The sequence below is a fragment of the Elephas maximus genome, chromosome 20 (assembly GCF_024166365.1).
Source record: "Elephas maximus indicus isolate mEleMax1 chromosome 20, mEleMax1 primary haplotype, whole genome shotgun sequence".
NCBI classification, from domain to species: Eukaryota; Metazoa; Chordata; class Mammalia; order Proboscidea; family Elephantidae; genus Elephas; species Elephas maximus.
In genome coordinates, this window is record NC_064838.1 from 52,042,426 (window position 1) to 52,061,332 (window position 18,907).

Below are 18,907 nucleotides of genomic sequence, written 5' to 3' on the forward strand. Positions count from 1 at the left end.
TAAAAACAAAAAGACAATTAGTCCCTTAAAGAGACTAAATCTTCCTTTAGTCTCTCTAAAATTCACAAGGCTGAATGACACAAAGAACTCACTGAAGAAGGTCAACTGCTAGAACAGGATCTACTATTTCTACAATCCTCTTCCTGCCTGCTGATTTTGCAACCTAGAACTGCCATTTAAGCAAATAGTCAACTCCTACTGGGCGCAAGGCTCTTTATTCAAATGTTCCCAATTACCTAAAAACAATACGGCCATTCATGGCTTAAGAGAGCACTGTAAAAGGGCTGTCGGGGGCAAACCTTGGCTTTGGTGGCAGCTGAGGCAAGAGCAGCTGCTGCGGCTGTGGCTACATTTCCTTCAGAAATTTCATGTTCTACTTTCTTCTTCCCAATATCACTCTCTCTTTCTTTACATGTATCAGTGAGTTCCTTGTTCTCTTCAGCCTCCTTTTCTTCTGAAAAAATCAGAAACCTTTATTACCACTGTTTCCGTCTCAATGACCCATCTTATCTTTCACCTCCACAACGTGACGAACTAGGACTGATGTTACAAAGAGATCTCGGTACCTTTTTTTAGTAAGATTTTTCAGAACCATCCCCATGCATTTAAATCTGCTTCTGCTTTTTTTTTTTTTTCTGCTTAGGATGGATTTTCTAAATTGTACACTCTGTGTTCCCCTTCTCTGAACTCTGGGTAATCTCCTCGCATATAAAAGAAAATTCAGGTGAACGAAACCGTAAGACCCACGGGTTTGTGTATCAGTCAATGAAATTTTCTGGGAAACCCTCAGGCCCAGAAGAAACCACAAGCTGAGAATAGAGTACATCTGCAAGCCTCCTGAGAAAGGTGCAATGCAACATGTCGGGAACATACACTAAAAATAATATAGCAGTTCTGTGTAGCGACATCGGTCACAGTGAATGATGTGTTCATCCACATACTACTGAAAATGAAGAGGAAGAAAACCCAGTCACTAGCATTAGCAATGGAACCTACCTGCAAAAGTAAACTCAAATGTGTATTTATTGTTAAGAAACAAACCCAAAATAAATCAGGAAACATTTCTACACAATTGAATTTCCCGTATTTCTCCACTATCTCTTATAGTTTTAGACAATCATTTCAGCTTCCTCAAATTACCTGATTTAATACCATCATTAAGTTCACTATCCTGTTCTTTCTCACTATTTTTTTCATTCTCTCCATCTTGTGCTTTATCGCCGTCATTCATTTCATTTTCGCCTTTGTTTTCTGTCTGAAAGGGATACAAAAGTAGAGAACAGAGAACGAGTAAAAAACAGTATTCCTAAAAAATATCATAGACTAATATAAAGGTGCCACTATTTTTGGCAAAAAGTAGACTACCTTCAGAAGTGCCTTGGAGAAAAAGGCTAAAAAAACAAATTAATAAATTCAGAGAAAAATCTTTCACCATCCCAACACTGACTGCTCACAAGATAATACACATTAACACAGTCCCTGCGCTCCCTGCACCTTCTGCTGTAAGGACAAAGCTGTCGTTAGGTGCCATAGAGTTGGTTCCAACTCACAGCGACCTTGCGTATGACAGAACAAACACTGCCTCATCCTGCACCATCCTCACAATCCTTGCTATATTTGAGCCCAACTGTTTGTAGCCACTGTGTCAATCTATCTCACTGAGAGTCTTCTTTTTCGCTGATCCTCTACTTCACCGAGCATGATGTCCTTCTCCAGGGGCTGGTCCCTCCTGATAACATGTCCAAAGCATATGAGACAAAGTCTTACCATCCTTGTTTCTAGGGAGCATTCTGGCTGTATTTTCCAAGACACATTTGTTTGTTCTTCTGGCAGTCTATGGTGTACTCAGTATTCTTCACCAACACCGTAATTCAAAGACATCAATTCTTCTTCAATCTTATTTATTGTCCTGCTTTCACATGCACATGGGGCAACTGAAAATACTATGGCTTAGATCAGTTGCACCTTAGCCCTCAAAATGACATCTTTACATTCTAATAGTTTAAAGAGGTCTTTTGCAGAAGATCTGCCCAGTGCAATATGTTGTCTGGTTTCTTGACTGCTGCTTCCATGGGCGCTGACTGTGGATCCAAGTAAAATGAAATCCTTGACAACTTCAATCTTTTCTCTGTTTATCATGTTGTTGCTTATTGGCCCAGCTGTGAGGATTTTTGTTTTCTTTATGTTAAGGTATAACCCTTACTATAGTCTTCGATCTTCATCAGTTAAGTGTTTCAAGTCCTCTTTGCTTTCAGCAAACAAGGCTGTGTGCGTATCATATCGCATGTTGTTAATGAGTCTTCCTCCAATCTTGATGCCACATTCTTCATATAGTCCAGCTTCTCAGGTTATTTGCTCAGCATACAGACTGAATAAGTATGGTGAGAGGATACAACCCTGACGCACACCTTTACTGATTTCAAATGACTCACTATCACCTTGTTCTGTTCGAATGATGCCTCTTGGTCTATATACAGGTTCCACATAAATAAAGTGTTCTGGAATTCCCATCCTTCAAAAAGTTATCCGTAATTTGTTATCATCCACACAGTCGAATGCCTTTGCATAGTCAACAAAATACAGGTAAACATCTTTCTGGTATTCTCTGCTTTCAGCCAAGATCCATCTGACATCAGCGATATTCCTTGTTCCACATCCTCTTCTGAATCCAGCTTGAATTTCTGACAGTTCCCTATCAATGTATTGCTGCAATGATTTTTTAATTATCTTCAGCAAAATTTTACTTGCCTGTGATACTAATAATCTCGTTCGATACTTTTCACATTCCGCTGGCTCACCTTCAGAAAGGGCATGTATATGGATCTCTTCTGGTCGGATGGCCGGATAGCTGTCTTCCAAATTTCCTGGCATAGATTAGTGACCGCTTCCCGCGTTGCATCCATCTGCTGAAACATCTCAGTTGGTGTTCTGTCAATTCACGGAGCCTTGTTTTTTGCCAATGCCTTCAGTGCAGCTTGGATTTCTTCCTTCGGTACCATTGGGTTTTGATCATACCCAACCTCCTGAAATGGTTGAATGTCGAACAATTCTTTTTGGCACAGTGACTCTGTATATTCCTCCCATCTTCTTTTCATGCTTTCTGCACTCTTCCTTGTTTTCCCTGTAGAACTCTTCAATATTGCAACTCCTGCTCAAATCTTCAGTTATTTCAGCTTGAGAAATGCTGAGGGTTTTCTTTGCTTTGGTTTTGTAACTCCAGGTATTCTCACATTTCATTTTAATACTTTGTCTTCTCCAACTGCCCTTTGAAATATTCTGTTCAGGTCTTTTATTTCATCATTTCTTTAGCTACTCCATGTTTAAGAGAAAGTTTCAGGTCTCTTCTGACACACATTTTGGTCTTTTCTTTCTTTGTCTTTTTAATGATCTTTTGCTTTCTTCATGTATGATATCCTTGATGTCATCCCACAACTCGTCTGGTCTTTGGTCATCAGTGTTCCATGTGTCAAGTCTATTACTGAGATGGTGGGATACACTCAAGGTCGTAGTTTGGCTCTCATGGACTTGTTCTAATTTTCTTCAGCTTCAACTTGAACTTGCATATGAGCAACTGATGATCTGTACTGCAGTCGGTCCCTGGCTGTGTTCTGACAACTGACGATACTGAGCTTCTGCACTCTCTCTTTCCACAGACATAGTCAATTTGATCCCTGTGTATTCCATTAGGCAAGGTCCACATGTATAGTCGCCATTTACGTTGTTGAAAAAAGGTATATGCAATGAAGTAGTTAGTCTTGACAATTCTATCATGTGATCTCCAGCATTATTTCTAACACCCAGGCTATATTTTCCAACTACCAATCCAAAGTTACAATTGTCAAAGCAATGTCAGGGGAATTAATTGGTATTATTAAGTAAACAGATGAATAAACTTAACAAATAAATAACTGTTCAAATAGCCCAAAAGCATTTAAATTCCAAGACATCAACCAAGAAGCAAGATGATGTTGCTGGAATAAAAAGCTGACCCACCAAAAAACAAACCCACTGCTGTTGAGTCAATTCTAACTCATAGCAACCCTACAGGACAGAACAGAATTGCCCCAAAGGGTTTCCAAGGTTTCAGATCTTAATACCAGCAGACTGCCACATCTTTCTCCTGTGGTAGGTTCGAACTGCTTATCTTCTGGCTAGCAGCTGAGCACTTTTACAGCTGCACCAACAGGGCCCCTAAAAGGCTGCCCAAACCATTTAATAGTCATTTGCTAATGGTTTTTAGGGAGAGCTGCAACAGAACAGTGATGATCATGCTCTGGGGACTGAAAACCTCAATTTCTCAGGTCAGTATTTGATATCATTTGCTGATTTTTATATATCTGTGTCCTTGGACAAAAACAAAAAGGAAGATACTATCATTGACTTGATAAGGTTGTTTCAGGAATTAGAGGAAATGATGTGTGTAAAGCCCAAGGTATAGTACTTGGAACTTTGTAGGAAATGTAATGAATTTTACTATTATTCTCATCCTCTCTCCTTACCTCTATACAATTTCAAAACACTACATGTAATTGAGGCCTTAAATCCTTGCTTGTATATATTTATTGAAACAGTGACTGACAGCTACCATGTACTATGGCAGTGTGGAGGACGAGGAAAGACCCAGACCCTGGAAAGGCTGTCAAGTCCGGATCTGCCTAGTTCATCTTATAGTTTACAGCCTCTTTGACACAGGAATCAGGTCACAACATACTGGGGACTTTGATGCCTTCCACATACTGACTTTAGTGTCTCCCTCCTCAGCCAAGTGGAGTCTTTCATTCTCTATCCTCTATTTCAAGTTTCATAGTTGTACCTGCTCTTTAAAACCTAGTTCAAACACTGCCTTCTCATGAAGACTTTTCTAAATATTTTTCTGCTGACTGTTAACTGTCATAGAAAATCTCTCATTATTGTGTTATTCTCTTTCGTCACAGGTCTAAATTTACAATTCGGTATTCCTAAGAATCATAACATTTTGTATTCCTATTCCCAACTATGGCTCAGGTTGGATAAATTCTCAACCAACCAACAAATATAAAATGTCCTACTTATGCCTTGGGAGAACTATACCTCAAAGCAGCAAAGTCTAAGTGGCTGATGGAGGACCATTTATAGTCCCCTGCAAGGGGCTCGAAAGATGTGGGGGAAAAAAACAAAAACCCACGCTGTTACGCTCTGAAAGGTAAGCTCTCTGTGGCTTTTCTGTTGTGGGAGAATTCAAATAGACAGACTTGACCTTTTCAGGCTGCTGACCATCAGTGTCTGTTTCCACTTTTTCCTCTTCAGCTCCTTCTACAAGTAAAAGAATAAGAACAAGTAATCCAATATGAAAAAACAATAGTAAAATATATTATACAGCTATGAGAGTGTCTGAAATACAACTACCCACAGAAACAAGGATGAATCTCACAACCATAAGGCTGACAAAAGCAGTCAGATAGAAAACAACACATACTTTACGATTCTATTAGTTTAAAATTTAAAAGCAGGCACAAGTAATCTATGACGTTAGAAATCAAGGCAATGGTTAACTGGGGAAGGGACGAGTAGAGACAGGAAGGAACCCAAGGGGGCCTCCTGGGGTGCTGGCAGGCTGTTTACATGTGGGTGTTCAATTTGTGAAAATGCACTGAGCTGCACACTTAGGATTTTCACTTTTCTGTATAGAACACTAAAAAGTTTTAAAAAATCAAAAAGCAAAAAAAGAGACAATTCATTATTATTTAACAGATACAGAACAGGTATGTATTTTGAGTGAGGTACTAGGGAAACAATGTTGAGCAAGATCTTCACTGGAACCTCAAAAGCACCACATTCTGGGTGGAAGCACAAATTGCCAAATCCACCAGAGCACAACGGAGTCACCTGCGAGCACACATGAGATGGGGGGAAGCACAGAGGGCGAGACTGTGTCAGCCAAGGCAAGGTTTGTGTGATGAAGACTGCACGAGCGTTTTCTAGGCAAAAGGCTGTGAGTACTGGGGGGAGCAATGGTAGTACATGTATAGCGAAAGTCATTTCAACGAAGGAGACAAAAAGGCACAAGGGTGCAAGATAAATCCAAGTTAGAGGTCAGCACTAGAATGGAAAGGACAGAAGGGAGAAATCAGAAAGGAGGAATAACGCTGGCAAGGGATGCATAACGACATGCCCTGAATGTGGTACTAAGGAGGTCTTAACTATACCCTGCAGGCAGGATGTTAATGAAGATTTTTAAAATAAAAACATAAGATAACCAGATAAGTATTTTTGGTTCCAGAACTTTATAAAAAAAACAAGTATTTCAAACGTAATAAAGATCTGTCACAGATTTAAACAAAAATGTTCAAATATCCTACAGCTTAAAGTTTTATATCATAGTCTTATAAATAATTGGGTAATAGAATTTACCCTAAGAATATTTAAACAGATATACTTACGAATAACAAACAAAGAATGTTCAAAGTATTGAATTAACAGTAAAACCCCCCTTTCTCTAATTTCTGTAGAAGGAATCAAACCTTGCTTTTTGAATTATGGCTCAGTAGGAACTCCAAGAGACCCTTCCACTAAAGAACAACAAAAACCTAGAAAGGATATGATATTTTCAGACATCATGAATCTCACATGAGGTAAAGACACCTATAAGGATCACCACCTTTCAAAAATTACCAAAAGCCTACTGTATAGAACTGGCAACACTGTGTGGCCAACTCAGGGCCAGGACCTGAGCATTGGGCAACTGGAGGGACAGGGTCACTGAGATATAGCTGCCTGTGCGAGCCTACCATCAGGAAACTGAGCTGTGGACTAGCTAGATCCAGGTTAGGAAAGGCTAGGATGCCTGCAGAGTGTCAGCCACAAGGTTGGCCAAGGTGGCCCCAAGTGAGTGCCAATCTCTGGCTACTAGAAGCAGAAGGAAATCCTCGGCAGGATAATTTTTTTAATCTCCAATTTTGGCCAAGAGAGCTTCCAAGTAACAAGCCCAGAAAGAACAAACACCAATAAGATTAGCCACTAAGACCAAGAGCAAAAACATTCATTAATAAACAGATTTATAACCAAAAAGTGCCAATATTAGACCCTGAATATAGAATACCCACAGATGCAATGTGTGAATAAATAACAGACAGAATCACAAAGATCACCAATCAACAACAGAATTTATTAAAAGTGATGAGAGACTTAAAAAAATAATCAAAGAATCAAAAGAAATATCTGGAAATGAAAGTCAGATTAAACAGGAGATTAGACCAGGAGAAGAGAAAACATATCTAAGAAATGACCCAGATAAAGGATAGGAAGATGGGAAATACGGAAGCACAGAAAAGGACATGGCAGGCAAAAATGAAACCAAGGAATGGGTGGTCTTTCTATAATACTGTAAGTCAACATGGAGTCCTTGGGGGCGCTAAACTGTTAGCTGCTAACTTGAACTGTGGTTGGAGTCCACCCAGAGGCTCCTTGGAAGAAAGGCCTGGCAATCTATTTCTGAAAAATCTGCCATTGAAAACTGTTTGGAGTACAGTTCTATTCTGACATATATGGGGCTGCCAAGAGTTGGAATTGCCTCAACAGCAAGTGGTTTTATTAGTCAATACAGGCATTAAGAAGAGGGCATTGTTAGAAATAAAGGGTTACAACACAATGAAAAAAAAAGTTTATTTCACCAGAAAGTTACCATATTTCTATAATAGGAATTATAGGAATCTAATGACATTAAAAAAAAAAAAAAACTTTTTTTTTTCTAATGACATAGTATCAAAATATATAAAGCAAAACTGATAGAACAGCAGGGAGAAAATGAAAACCTACTATCATAGAGGGGGATTTCAACAAATCCCTCTCACCTAACAATAAAATATACAGCAGATAAGAACACAACTAACAAGATGGTCTAATGTACATGTACAGAATTTTACACACACCAATTACAGAATATACATACATCAATTTCAAGCTCACATGGAATTTTAAAAATATATTAATTGCAAATTGGATCATAAAACAAGTCTTCACATATTTCAAAAAAACAAACAACAACAAAAAAAAACCAATGCCTTAAAGATCAAGCTCTTTCACCACCATGTAATGAAGTCAGAAATTCAAACTAGAAAGATAAAATTCTCTGTGCATGGGAACTTTAATTATAGGATACAGTAGAGGTAGTATTTAGAGGGAAATGTAGGACTTATTACATTAGAAAAGAAAGATAGTTCAAAGTTAATTAGCTGTATGTCCATTTTTAAAAAGCATAAAAACAAAAAAAATGAGAGAAGAAATCAAATATAAAACAAAAATACAATAAAGATTGATATACCCAAAAGTTGGTTCTTTGAAATGACAAATAAAATGGATAAACCTGTACTATGCCTGATCGAGAGAGAAAAAACAAACTGTATTAGGAATAGGTAGAAACATCCTAAATACTGATAAAGCAAAGGTCTAAAAAGGACGTAACAAAGTACTTTGAAGAACTTCATGCCTGTAAAACTGAAAAATCAGAATAGAAAATCTATTCAAGAAGAAAATACCACTAAGTCATACTATGAAGCCAGTAAAACCTAGATTCACAAATTGGGAAAGACAACATATAAGGAAAATTACAGGTCACTAGTCTAAATCCCACTCATCATCACAAATGAAAAACTCCTAAGCAAAATTACTGGGGAAAAAAAAAAATTCAGTAGTATTTTAAAAAGGTAATACACTATGACAAAATAATATACCATGACAGTAACAGAAGAGTGATTTAATATCAGTAAGTCTACAAATCCATTTCATCAGATACACTGGAAGTATTTGATTAAGCTCAAAAGCCGTCATGATCAAAGTTCCTGGAAAACAAAGGCTGCATGGAAAATTTCTGAGCCCCGGAAAGATTGTTAACAATAATCTATAGCAAATGACATTCTTCATGGAGAGATGTCAACAGTATTCCCTTTAAAATCAAGAGTAAGACAAAGATACCAGTATTGCTACTTCTGATTCATATTGGCCTGGAGGTCCTGGTCAGTGTAGTCAATTGAAAAAAGAAACTAAAGGAAGAGGACTGGAAGGTAAAGAAGAGTGAGGATTTGCAGAGAATAAAACTGTATAGAAGAATCTGCAGGTAAGTTTTTAGAAATAATCACAGGGTTTAGCAAGGTGAATGGCTAGAAAATTAATATAGAAAAGCAAATTCATTTCAATGATTATCAAAATCAATTCTAGATAAAGATACAAACTTTAATAATATCTTTTTTTTGTGGAGGAATATGGATTTTATTCTTATTCTTTAGGGAGGAGATGCCATTTTTAATTCAGCTCGGTAAATTGTTACTGAGCCCATTAAGGTCATCTTGCTGTTGATGAAAACATTCTGCAACTTGAAAACGGTTTAATTATAAGACGACAAATAATCCTCAATTCATTGCTTCTCTAACAATCATAACAGCTAAAATATATCAAACACTTGTTCAATAAAACAAATATTTACTGAGAACCTATGGTCTTGAATAGTATCTTGAGGACACAAAAAGTGCTAACCTTAAAAAAAGACAGATTTGATGCTACTAAAATCGAGGACGTCTTTTCATTTAAAGACAGCAAAAACAAAGTAGAGACAGGTTAACAAAATGGCATAAGACATGTGCAGCACATTAACTAGTAAAGATTAACACACAGAATTTATAGAGAAAAAGATGAACCTCATAGGAAAAAAGTGAGCAGAAAATTAGAACAGTTGTTTTACAGAATTGCTTATGACTAATAAATGTAAGAAAAGATGCTCAACTTAGATATCAGAGAAATATATTATTAATTAAAGAACACAATAAAACATCATTTTACACCACAAGATCAGCAAAATCTGACATTAGGAAGCGTCAGGTCAATTGTTGCTGGTGGGAATGTAACCTGGTCTATCCACTTTGAGAACAAAATTTCAATTTTCTAAAGCAGTGTTACTCATAGGGCCAGGCCATAATAAAGTAAGGAGTTAAGCAAGGACATTAAGCAAGGAGAGTGAAAAAAAACCAAAGATTCAAAGAAACAATTAGTTCAAAGGACTAATGGACCGTGGGAACCATAGCATCCACTAGCCTGAGACCAAAAGAACTAGATGGTGCCTGGCTACCACTACTCACTGCTCTGACCAGGATCACAATAGAAGGTTCCAGCTAGAGTGGGGGGAAAAAAAGTAGAATAAAATTCAAATTAATAAAAAAGACCAGATTTACTGATCTGAGAGAGACTGGAGGAACCCCTGAGACTATGGCCCTTAAACACTTTTCTAACTGAAGCCACTCCTGGAGATCACCTTTCAGGCACATAATAGACAGGCCTATAAAAGAAACAATAATACCCGTGAGGAAAGTGTTCCTTGTAACAATCATCTATATGAGACCAAAAGGACAACATCTGCTCAAAAACAAAGATGAGAAGGCAGGAAGGGGCAAGAAAATCAGATGAACTTAAGTGGAGAACTCAGGGTGGTAAAGAGGATGCTGACGTATTGTGGGGATTACAACCAACGTCATGGAACAATTTGTGTCTAAACTATTGAACGGGAAACTAATTTGCTCTATAAAAGCACAAAAAAGAAAAAAAAATCACGAAAAGAAAAATATACATGTAATATATATAATAGAGAGATCTGAACAAGGAAACAAAAACAAAAAACCCCCCATACAATGGGGTTAAAAAGTCAAATGTTTCACAAATTCAAAAAAAATTGGAGGGAAAAGAAAAGGTTTTCCTAGAGTCAATTCCAACACATGGCGACCCCATGTGTTTCAGAGTAGAACTGAATCCCACAGGGCTGTCATGGCTGTAGCAGTCTTTCAGGAGCCAACCACCAGGCCTTTCTTCCACAGCACTTCCGAATGGGTTCAAATCACCAATAGCTCAGAGCTTAACTGTCTGTACCACCCAGGGACTCCAGCAAAAAGCTTCACAAGTTACTCTGAATTGAATGTGCATTAGGCCAACTTTGTTGAGTTAGCTTAATTAAAGTGAGTAAGTACTATGTGGGAGAAAAGCAGTATGATATTTTTTTTCCCCAAGGTATCTCCTTTTGAAATGACTACCCACAACCCATAGCATCATGTTCCAAAAAATCTACGGACTCGTTTTCTTTATGGTAAGGCAGGTCAAATTTGATGTCAGCTGTTTTATTATCTATGATTCCAACATGAACAGTTACATAAATATCTCTATTAATATGATGCTGCTGCAATTAAAGGCAGATCCTACGTAACGGGAACAACCTGGAGACAGTACTCGGACTTCTAAGGAGACGTCTGCTAAGAGCTTAACTAAGAGACACCAAGCAGAGAACTCAGTTAAGCTGTGCACAAATTTCTGACTCAGAACTGTGAGGTAATAAACACATCTTGTTTGAGGTCATTAACTCTGTAATAATTCGTTATGCAGCAATATGGCACTAATATACCTAACTAAACTGTGAGGTAATAAACACATCCTGTTTGAGGTCATTGACTCTGTAATAATCTGTTATGCAGCGATATGGCACTAATATACCTGACTGAACTGTGAGGTAATAAACACATCCTGTTTGAGGTCATTGACTCTGTAATAATCCGTTATGCAGCGATACGGCACTAATATACCTAACTAAACTGTGAGGTAATAAACACATCCTGTTTGAGGTCCTTGACTCTGTAATAATCTGTTATGCAGCGATACGGCACTAATATACCTAACTAAACTGTGAGGTAATAAACACATCCTGTTTGAGGTCCTTGACTCTGTCATAATCCGTTATGCAGCGATACGGCATTAATATACCTAACTAAACTGTGAGGTAATAAACACATCCTGTTTGAGGTCATTGACTCTGTAATAATCCGTTATGCAGCGATATGGCACTAATATACCTGACTGAACTGTGAGGTAATAAACACATCCTGTTTGAGGTCCTTGACTCTGTAATAATCCGTTATGCAGCGATACGGCACTAATATACCTAACTAAACTGTGAGGTAATAAACACATCCTGTTTGAGGTCCTTGACTCTGTCATAATCCGTTATGCAGCGATACGGCATTAATATACCTGGCTAAACTGTGAGGTACTAAACACATCCTGTTTGAGGTCATTAACTCTGTCATAATCCGTTATGCAGCGATATGGCACTAATATACCTAACTAAACTGTGAGGTAATAAACACATCCTGTTTGAGGTCACTGACTCTGTCATAATCCATTATGCAGCAATATGGCACTAATATACCTAACTGAACTTCTGAATGAACCTCAGGCAAGGATGAGAAGCAAAGTAGCTGGCATCCATGATCAGAGTTTCTTCAGACACCAGAAAAAGAAACTACCATCGCATTCCACTTAGACCCTGCTCTAGCTCTTGCTCCATCTCCCACAAATCCTGATACCCCTAATCTGCTCTGGTGCAGTGGTTAAGCACCCAGCGATTGAAACCCATCAGCCGCTCCACTGAAGAAAGATGTGGCAGTCTGTTTCTGTAAAGACTTACAGCCTTGGAAACCGTACGGGGCACTTCTACTCTCTCCTCTAGGGTTGCTAGGAGTTGGATTCAACTTGACATGAAAGGATTTTTTGGAATCCGCGCTGGGCCTCCTACCCCCGCACTTGTCCCATTCCAAAAAGCACACTTTAGTTTGAGAGAGACCTGCATCTATTTTACCTTTCTGAGAGCTGAGTTTCCATCCATCCACCAGTCCAGAACTCATTCCTTTACAGCCCTACCACACCTTTCTCACAGGATGTCTAGAAACCATTTCCTAAAGAGTTCAAGGAACTGAGAATGTTAGCATGAGGAGAGAAATAAATGCTTGCAAAATAACTGTCTTTAATGAAAAGCGTAACTAATATTTATTATATAACAAAAAAAAAAAGTAATGATGCTCTCTGAAAAAAAACTATGATTATTTGATGGGAACACTCTCCATTTCCTGCACCTCACCTGTCTACTGCCAGCAGTTACTTTTTAAAACAGACTGAATCATGCTACTTCTATTCTCTGATGACTTCTCGATGATTACAAGGCAAAAAAAAGTTGCTGTCGAGTCGATTCTGACTCATAACGACCTTATACGACAGAGTAGAATTGCCCCATAGGGTTTCCGAAGAGCGGATGGTGGATTCGAACTGCTGACCTTTTGGTTAGCAGCCAAGCTCTTAACCAGTGCACCACCAGGGCTCCACAAGGTAAAAGTCCCTCAAAATTAGCTCAACACACATTTCTACAGCTGCACTTGGCCACATTACCTGCCCTCCACATACTTCTTGGTACTCTTTCTAGAATATGCGACCTACCTCCATCTTTTTTCCTTTTTCATTCTTAAAGGTCACCACCTCCTTTGTGATGGTGTCCATAATTGAGCCAAACACAACTAGCTGCGTTTCCTGTGAATGTGCCTCTACTCATAGCACATTATCACAGAATATGCCAATTATTTATTTTTAACAACATCTCCCTCCATTAACTGAATATCCTTGAAGGACATGGTCTTTGTTTAATTCAGCGATTCTCAAAGTGTTGACTGAGTAGCCCTGGGAGTCCCTAAGGTCAAGATGATTTTCAAGTTAAGATGTTATTTGCCTTTTCACTCTCATTTTCTCACAAGTGTGGAGAATTTCCAGAGGCTACATTATACAAGACGAAGTCATCATTCTGATGGCTCAAGGAATGTGTACTTACATATGCTTATGTTTTAAAAGTTTCTCAGTTTTAATTAATGTAATAAATATCAACAGATATAACTCACATACAAAGAAGCATTTTGGGCTTCTCAATATTTTTAAGACTATAATGGAATCCAGATCAAAAGTTTGAGAATTGCTACTCTAACTGATCTTTTTCTTCTCAGAGAAGAGAATATGGCATACCGTAGGAACTCATTCAACACTCTGGGACTTTGGTCATGTCATTCCCTGTAACTGAAGTTCAAATGTTCCTTAATGCTGGCAATACACAGTTCAAGCTCACAAGCCTTGCCTCAAACTCTGTGTAACCTAGCTCCAACCTACCTTTGTAGGCTGCTCTTTCCATGACCCTATTTAAACCTTTTATCACAGCCAACTTTGTTTACTTCCTACACTCTAAGCAACCTCCCATTTCCATCAATGAGCCATTGTTCACACTGTTCTACAGAATTGAAAACTTGCTCCACCTGTCTGGCTCAGTGACACTCTAATCCTCTTCGTCAGGGTTCAATTCAAATCCTAGTTTCTAGGTGAGGCATTCCTCAGTCAAAAATTACATGTGCCCTTCTGCTAATTCTTACAGCACTTCCCAAGTACAGTGCCCCTTCAACAATCACTATGCTTCTCTGTATCTTCAATCCTCCAGCAATGAATTATTTCTCCATGTATGAGGCACAAAAAATAGCCTCAATAATTAGAAGATGTGAACTGTGTTTTATAAGACATATATTAACAAAAGCAAAAGATATATATCAAGTACTCAAAATGCCTGGTTTGATAAAACAGTCTTCCCAAAAGCAGACAACTGTATTATACAGTAAAGGCTGCCAAAGCTGGAACCTGTGTAAGGTGGACTCTTGTCAGAGAAGGAAAAAGCAAATATTTCTCACTAAAACAAGTGACTGAAAAGAGTTAAGACTGCACTCTGTCAAAAGTAGAAAACTGGCAAGACCTAGAAAAACAAGGCAGTTCCGTCAAGTTCTGGCTCTCACAGGTTTCACCATATAATGGAAGACAATTTCTTCCTAAAAATACACATCCTGCCATCTAATAAACTTGAGTCATTAGGCAAGTCACCTAAATCCATGCCAGTAATAACAAATCCTCAGGGGTTAAATATCCAACTATGAGCTGCTCTAAAGTTTGAGTCTATATTTCAGTGCCCCTTGAAATTGCTCTCAAAGAGCCCTTCGAACCCAACAGTGGCCAAGTTCCCACTCCACATGACATCAGTCTGATGCTGTTTCTCAGCTTCGCTGGCCTACGGTGTTCTCACACATGGTGTTTCAGGGTCCCAGGCTTTAAAGACAAGAGTGAAGTTATTTACAAGATATGAATAGAATCTGAAGGAAGAACTGTAACAACCTAGGGCTTTATGTTCCTACAAAGCCACCTTTACCACATCGATGTTGAAATAAAAATACAAAACATAGAGAAATAGAACACTTAAAATATGGGCAGACGACATGAATAGACATTTTTCTAAAGATATAAAATGAGCCAACAAGTACACGAGAAGATGCTCAACATCATCAGTCATTAGGGTAACACATATCAGAACAACAATGAGATAATATTTCACACCTACTAGGATGACTATAATTTAAAAAAAGGAAAAATAACAACAGTTAACCAACATGTATTACTAGCAGCAACGTAAATCAGTGCAGCCGCTATGGGAAATAATTTGGCGGTTCCTCATTAAGTTAAAGTAAAAAAAGAACCAAAAAACAGAAACAACAATGCACTTAAGCCTACTCAGCAAAATATAAACTAAAATAACTACAAAAGTCCGCTTAGTATTCTTATTTTTACATATTCAAAACCAACAGCTAAAAATAACCATCATACACTTTACCACTATGACACTATTAAAACAGTTATGAGACAATTTTTTTAGTTCTAGCTACTTAGGGAGAGGTAAGAAGGAACAGAATACTAAAAAAAAAATCAAACACTAATGTTCAAAGACAGGTTTATACTGATCACTGTACTCTTTTTTGCTTGTAGTCTTAAATGCAAGCAAACCCAATTATTTTAGTAAGCCAATAGGAAAATACCAACATCTATTAACCCTGTCCTTTGAACAATTACGGTTGCAGGACGGACTTACCAAGCTTCTCTGGCTCATCAGGCCCTGTGCCTGCAATGCAGCTGCTCTCCAGACCATAGGTGGGATCTACTTTCCCAGAGGCTCGTGCTGCGTCTTGCACTTTTTTGACGTGAGCTTCAACCAATTCCAATGGTACCTCCTCCCGAACCCGAGAAAACTCCTCTGTGGAAAAAAAAAAGAGGTAATCAAAACCGAAACCCACTGTCATTGAGTCAATCCTGACGCACAGCCACTCTACAGGACAGAGTAGAAGTACCCCACAGGGCCCAAGGCTGTAAATCTTTATGGAAGCAGACTGCCACATCATTCTCCCATGGGGTGGCTGGCAGGTCTGAACTGCTGACCTATCCGTTTGCACTAACTGCTTTAACCACTGAGCCACCAGGGCTCTCTAAAGAGGGAATAGTGACCGGATATTGCACAAACATCTGCTGCAATGTAAGACCACTAGGAAATCTGAAACAACATTAACATTTTGGGCGTAGTGACCTCTGGGACTTGGTCCCTATACCAGCAAAGTGAGAGGGCCAAATGAGATAATCATATATAAGTAATGAAATTCTATGACTCTAGGTTCTACCCTACATGTCACAGTAGCTTGTTCTACAAATTACAAAGATCTCCAAATTTCTGTAAGTAACAATCAAAACCGCTGCCAAATTTTGTCTAGCTATCTGCTGGCTAGAGTGATAAACAAGAAAAATGCAAGGATTAAACAACCCTAAAGTTAAGAAAAAGTTCTATAATGTGAGAACATTCTAGTTATAATTAATACAACTCAAGATTAAACGATTCCCATTACTAAAAAAAAAAAAATTAAATTAAATGTTAATCACAAAAATACACCATGGCATAGACAATGATACTGGTGAAGAACGGGCTTCTTGGATCGAGTAGGTACATGAGACTATTTTGGCATCTCCTGTCTGAAGGGGAAATGAAACGGTAGAGAGGGTCAGAAGCTGACCAAATGGACTCGAAAAGAAATAGAGGAGGGAAGGGGTGTGCTGTCCCATTAGGGGGAGAGCAATTAGGAGCATATAGCAAGGTGCTTATAAATTTCTGTATGAGAGTCCAAAACTTGATTTGTAAACTTTCACTTAAAGCACAATAAAAATTAAAAAAAACATGAAAAGCTCTCCTTTGTGTCTCCAATTCTTAATGAATGCTCTTAATTATTTAACTACAATTTAAGTGCTTTACTTTAAAATGTTAAAATACTTTCATACAGTACATGGTACCTTTACAGGGTAATTTCTGAAACTTTTGTAAATTGTATAATAAAAGTAAATGTAACAGCTGATAACATCTAAATTTGAGATAATTTTAATATGATGTAGTGTAAGACCACCATCTGAAGAGCTTTGCTGCTGGAGAGATGGCACAGCCAAGTCCATACCCAAAGCTGCTTTTGCTGCAGCAGATGCCACACGTGGGTCCACCACAGATGCCAAGAAAGCAACAGTGCTCATGACTGGGTTTCCTGACTGACTGAAGGGGACAGGCTGGTAGGCCAGAGGCCCAAGGGAAGCATCTGAGTTCTCAAGGTACGGGTCCTCAATGGGAAGCCTCAGAAAGTGGAGGATGCATTCATCTTGAGTACGACTTCCAACATGTTCTGACACCTTGTTCCAGTCATCCTTGTACATCTCCAGGGCCTAAAATGGGAAAAACAGGAGCTTTAATGTCAGGTAACAATGAAATAATATGCAAAGAGATCAGAAGCCTGTGACTGTTCTTTAGACAGCTTTACTTTCTTTTAAAACAAAACAAAACAAAAAAACCACTGTTGTCATCGAGTCGATTCTGACTCATAGTGACCCTACTGGACAGAGGAGAACTACCCTAATGGTTTCCAAGGCTGGAAATCTTTGCAGGAGCAGACGGCCACATCTTTCTCCTACAGAGCAGGTGGTGGGTTCAAACTGCCAATCTTTCGGTTAGCAGCCAAGTGCTTAACAGTATGCCACAAAGGCTCCAATACTAAGGGTTATACTGCATACCAGAAAAGAGACAGGTTTGATGGCTTTCCTTATACTAAGTTCTCAATCAGGCAAAAAAAAAAAGTAAAAGGTAACCATAGTGGAAAGAATTAAGACTGTCTTTTATTTACACAGACATGATTGTTTATACAGAAAATCCTGAAGAATATACCAGAAACGGTACTAAACTAAAAAAGTTTAGAAAGGTCCAAGAAGCGAAGGCAATAAAAAACTTAGCTTTATCTCTGTACCTACTAAAAAAAAGAAAAAAAAAACTAGCAGTGAGCAATTTTAAATTGAAAAAAGAGTTGTCATTTACAATAGCATTAAAAATGAAATACTGAGGAACAAATCTAACAAAGAATGTGTAAGATCAATACACTAGGAAAAAAACAAAATACACTGGTGAAAGAAACTAAAGACCTAATGAAATGAACAGATATTCTGTGTTCACACATTAAACGTCTCATTATTTAGGTGTCAATTCTCTCTAAACTGAACTACCGTTTCAATGAAATCCCAGTAAAAATCTAAGCTGACTTTTGAATAAATTGCTAAACTGACTCTAAAATTTACAAGTATATAAATTTCTAGTTTTAAAATTTATAATTTTTCAGTGAAAATCCTAAAACACTCCGAAGAAGACAGTAAAAGGTGTCTCCAAGGGGGAGAAGGGTAAGAGGGTGGGAAGAATACCAGAAATGCGTGCTACTAAGCAAGTCAAGGAATTAACTGGGTAAGAAGACTCTGTCTGATGGCTGACTGAAGTTGCTACTCTCCCAAGTTCTCTCTAGGCTAGTAATTCTGCACCACGGGCAATCCTGCCTCCTCAGGAACATCTGGAGACATTTCTAGTTGACACAACTGGGCACATGCTACCGGCATCCACAGTAGGGGCCATGGATGATGTTAATTAAATACCCTACAACACACTAAAAGCCACCCACAACAAAAAACAATCCAGCCCAAATGCTGATAATGTTGCAGGTAAAAAATCCTGCTCCAGAGGCTGACTGGCTGATTCATGCTATGAGATGAGCTTGGTTTGGCAAAAGTTCTCTGAGCTTATATGGCCCACTGAATTCTTAATCCAGGGCTCCAACTGCTGCTCCAGGATTTCATTCTCATAGAAGTGGTCGCCTCCTCA

At 38.4% G+C, this 18,907-nt stretch overlaps 1 protein-coding gene across 2 annotated transcripts in view; it reads right to left on the reverse strand.

The window, feature by feature from the left end:
• Positions 1–18,907, reverse strand: part of SMARCC1 (SWI/SNF related, matrix associated, actin dependent regulator of chromatin subfamily c member 1) — a 172,249-nt gene that overhangs the window by 35,760 nt on the left and 117,582 nt on the right. The window contains exons 20-24 of one of the 2 annotated variants that reach the window (XM_049863561.1): positions 17,178–17,436; positions 15,779–15,940; positions 5,237–5,292; positions 1,141–1,255; positions 300–451 (exon numbers count right to left, since the gene is read on the reverse strand). In XM_049863561.1, coding sequence (XP_049719518.1) covers positions 300–451; positions 1,141–1,255; positions 5,237–5,292; positions 15,779–15,940; positions 17,178–17,436 — 744 coding nt within the window. Of the gene's footprint in view, positions 1–299; positions 455–1,140; positions 1,256–5,236; positions 5,293–15,778; positions 15,941–17,177; positions 17,437–18,907 lie in introns of both variants that reach the window. The other variant, XM_049863560.1, reaches the window with a different exon arrangement.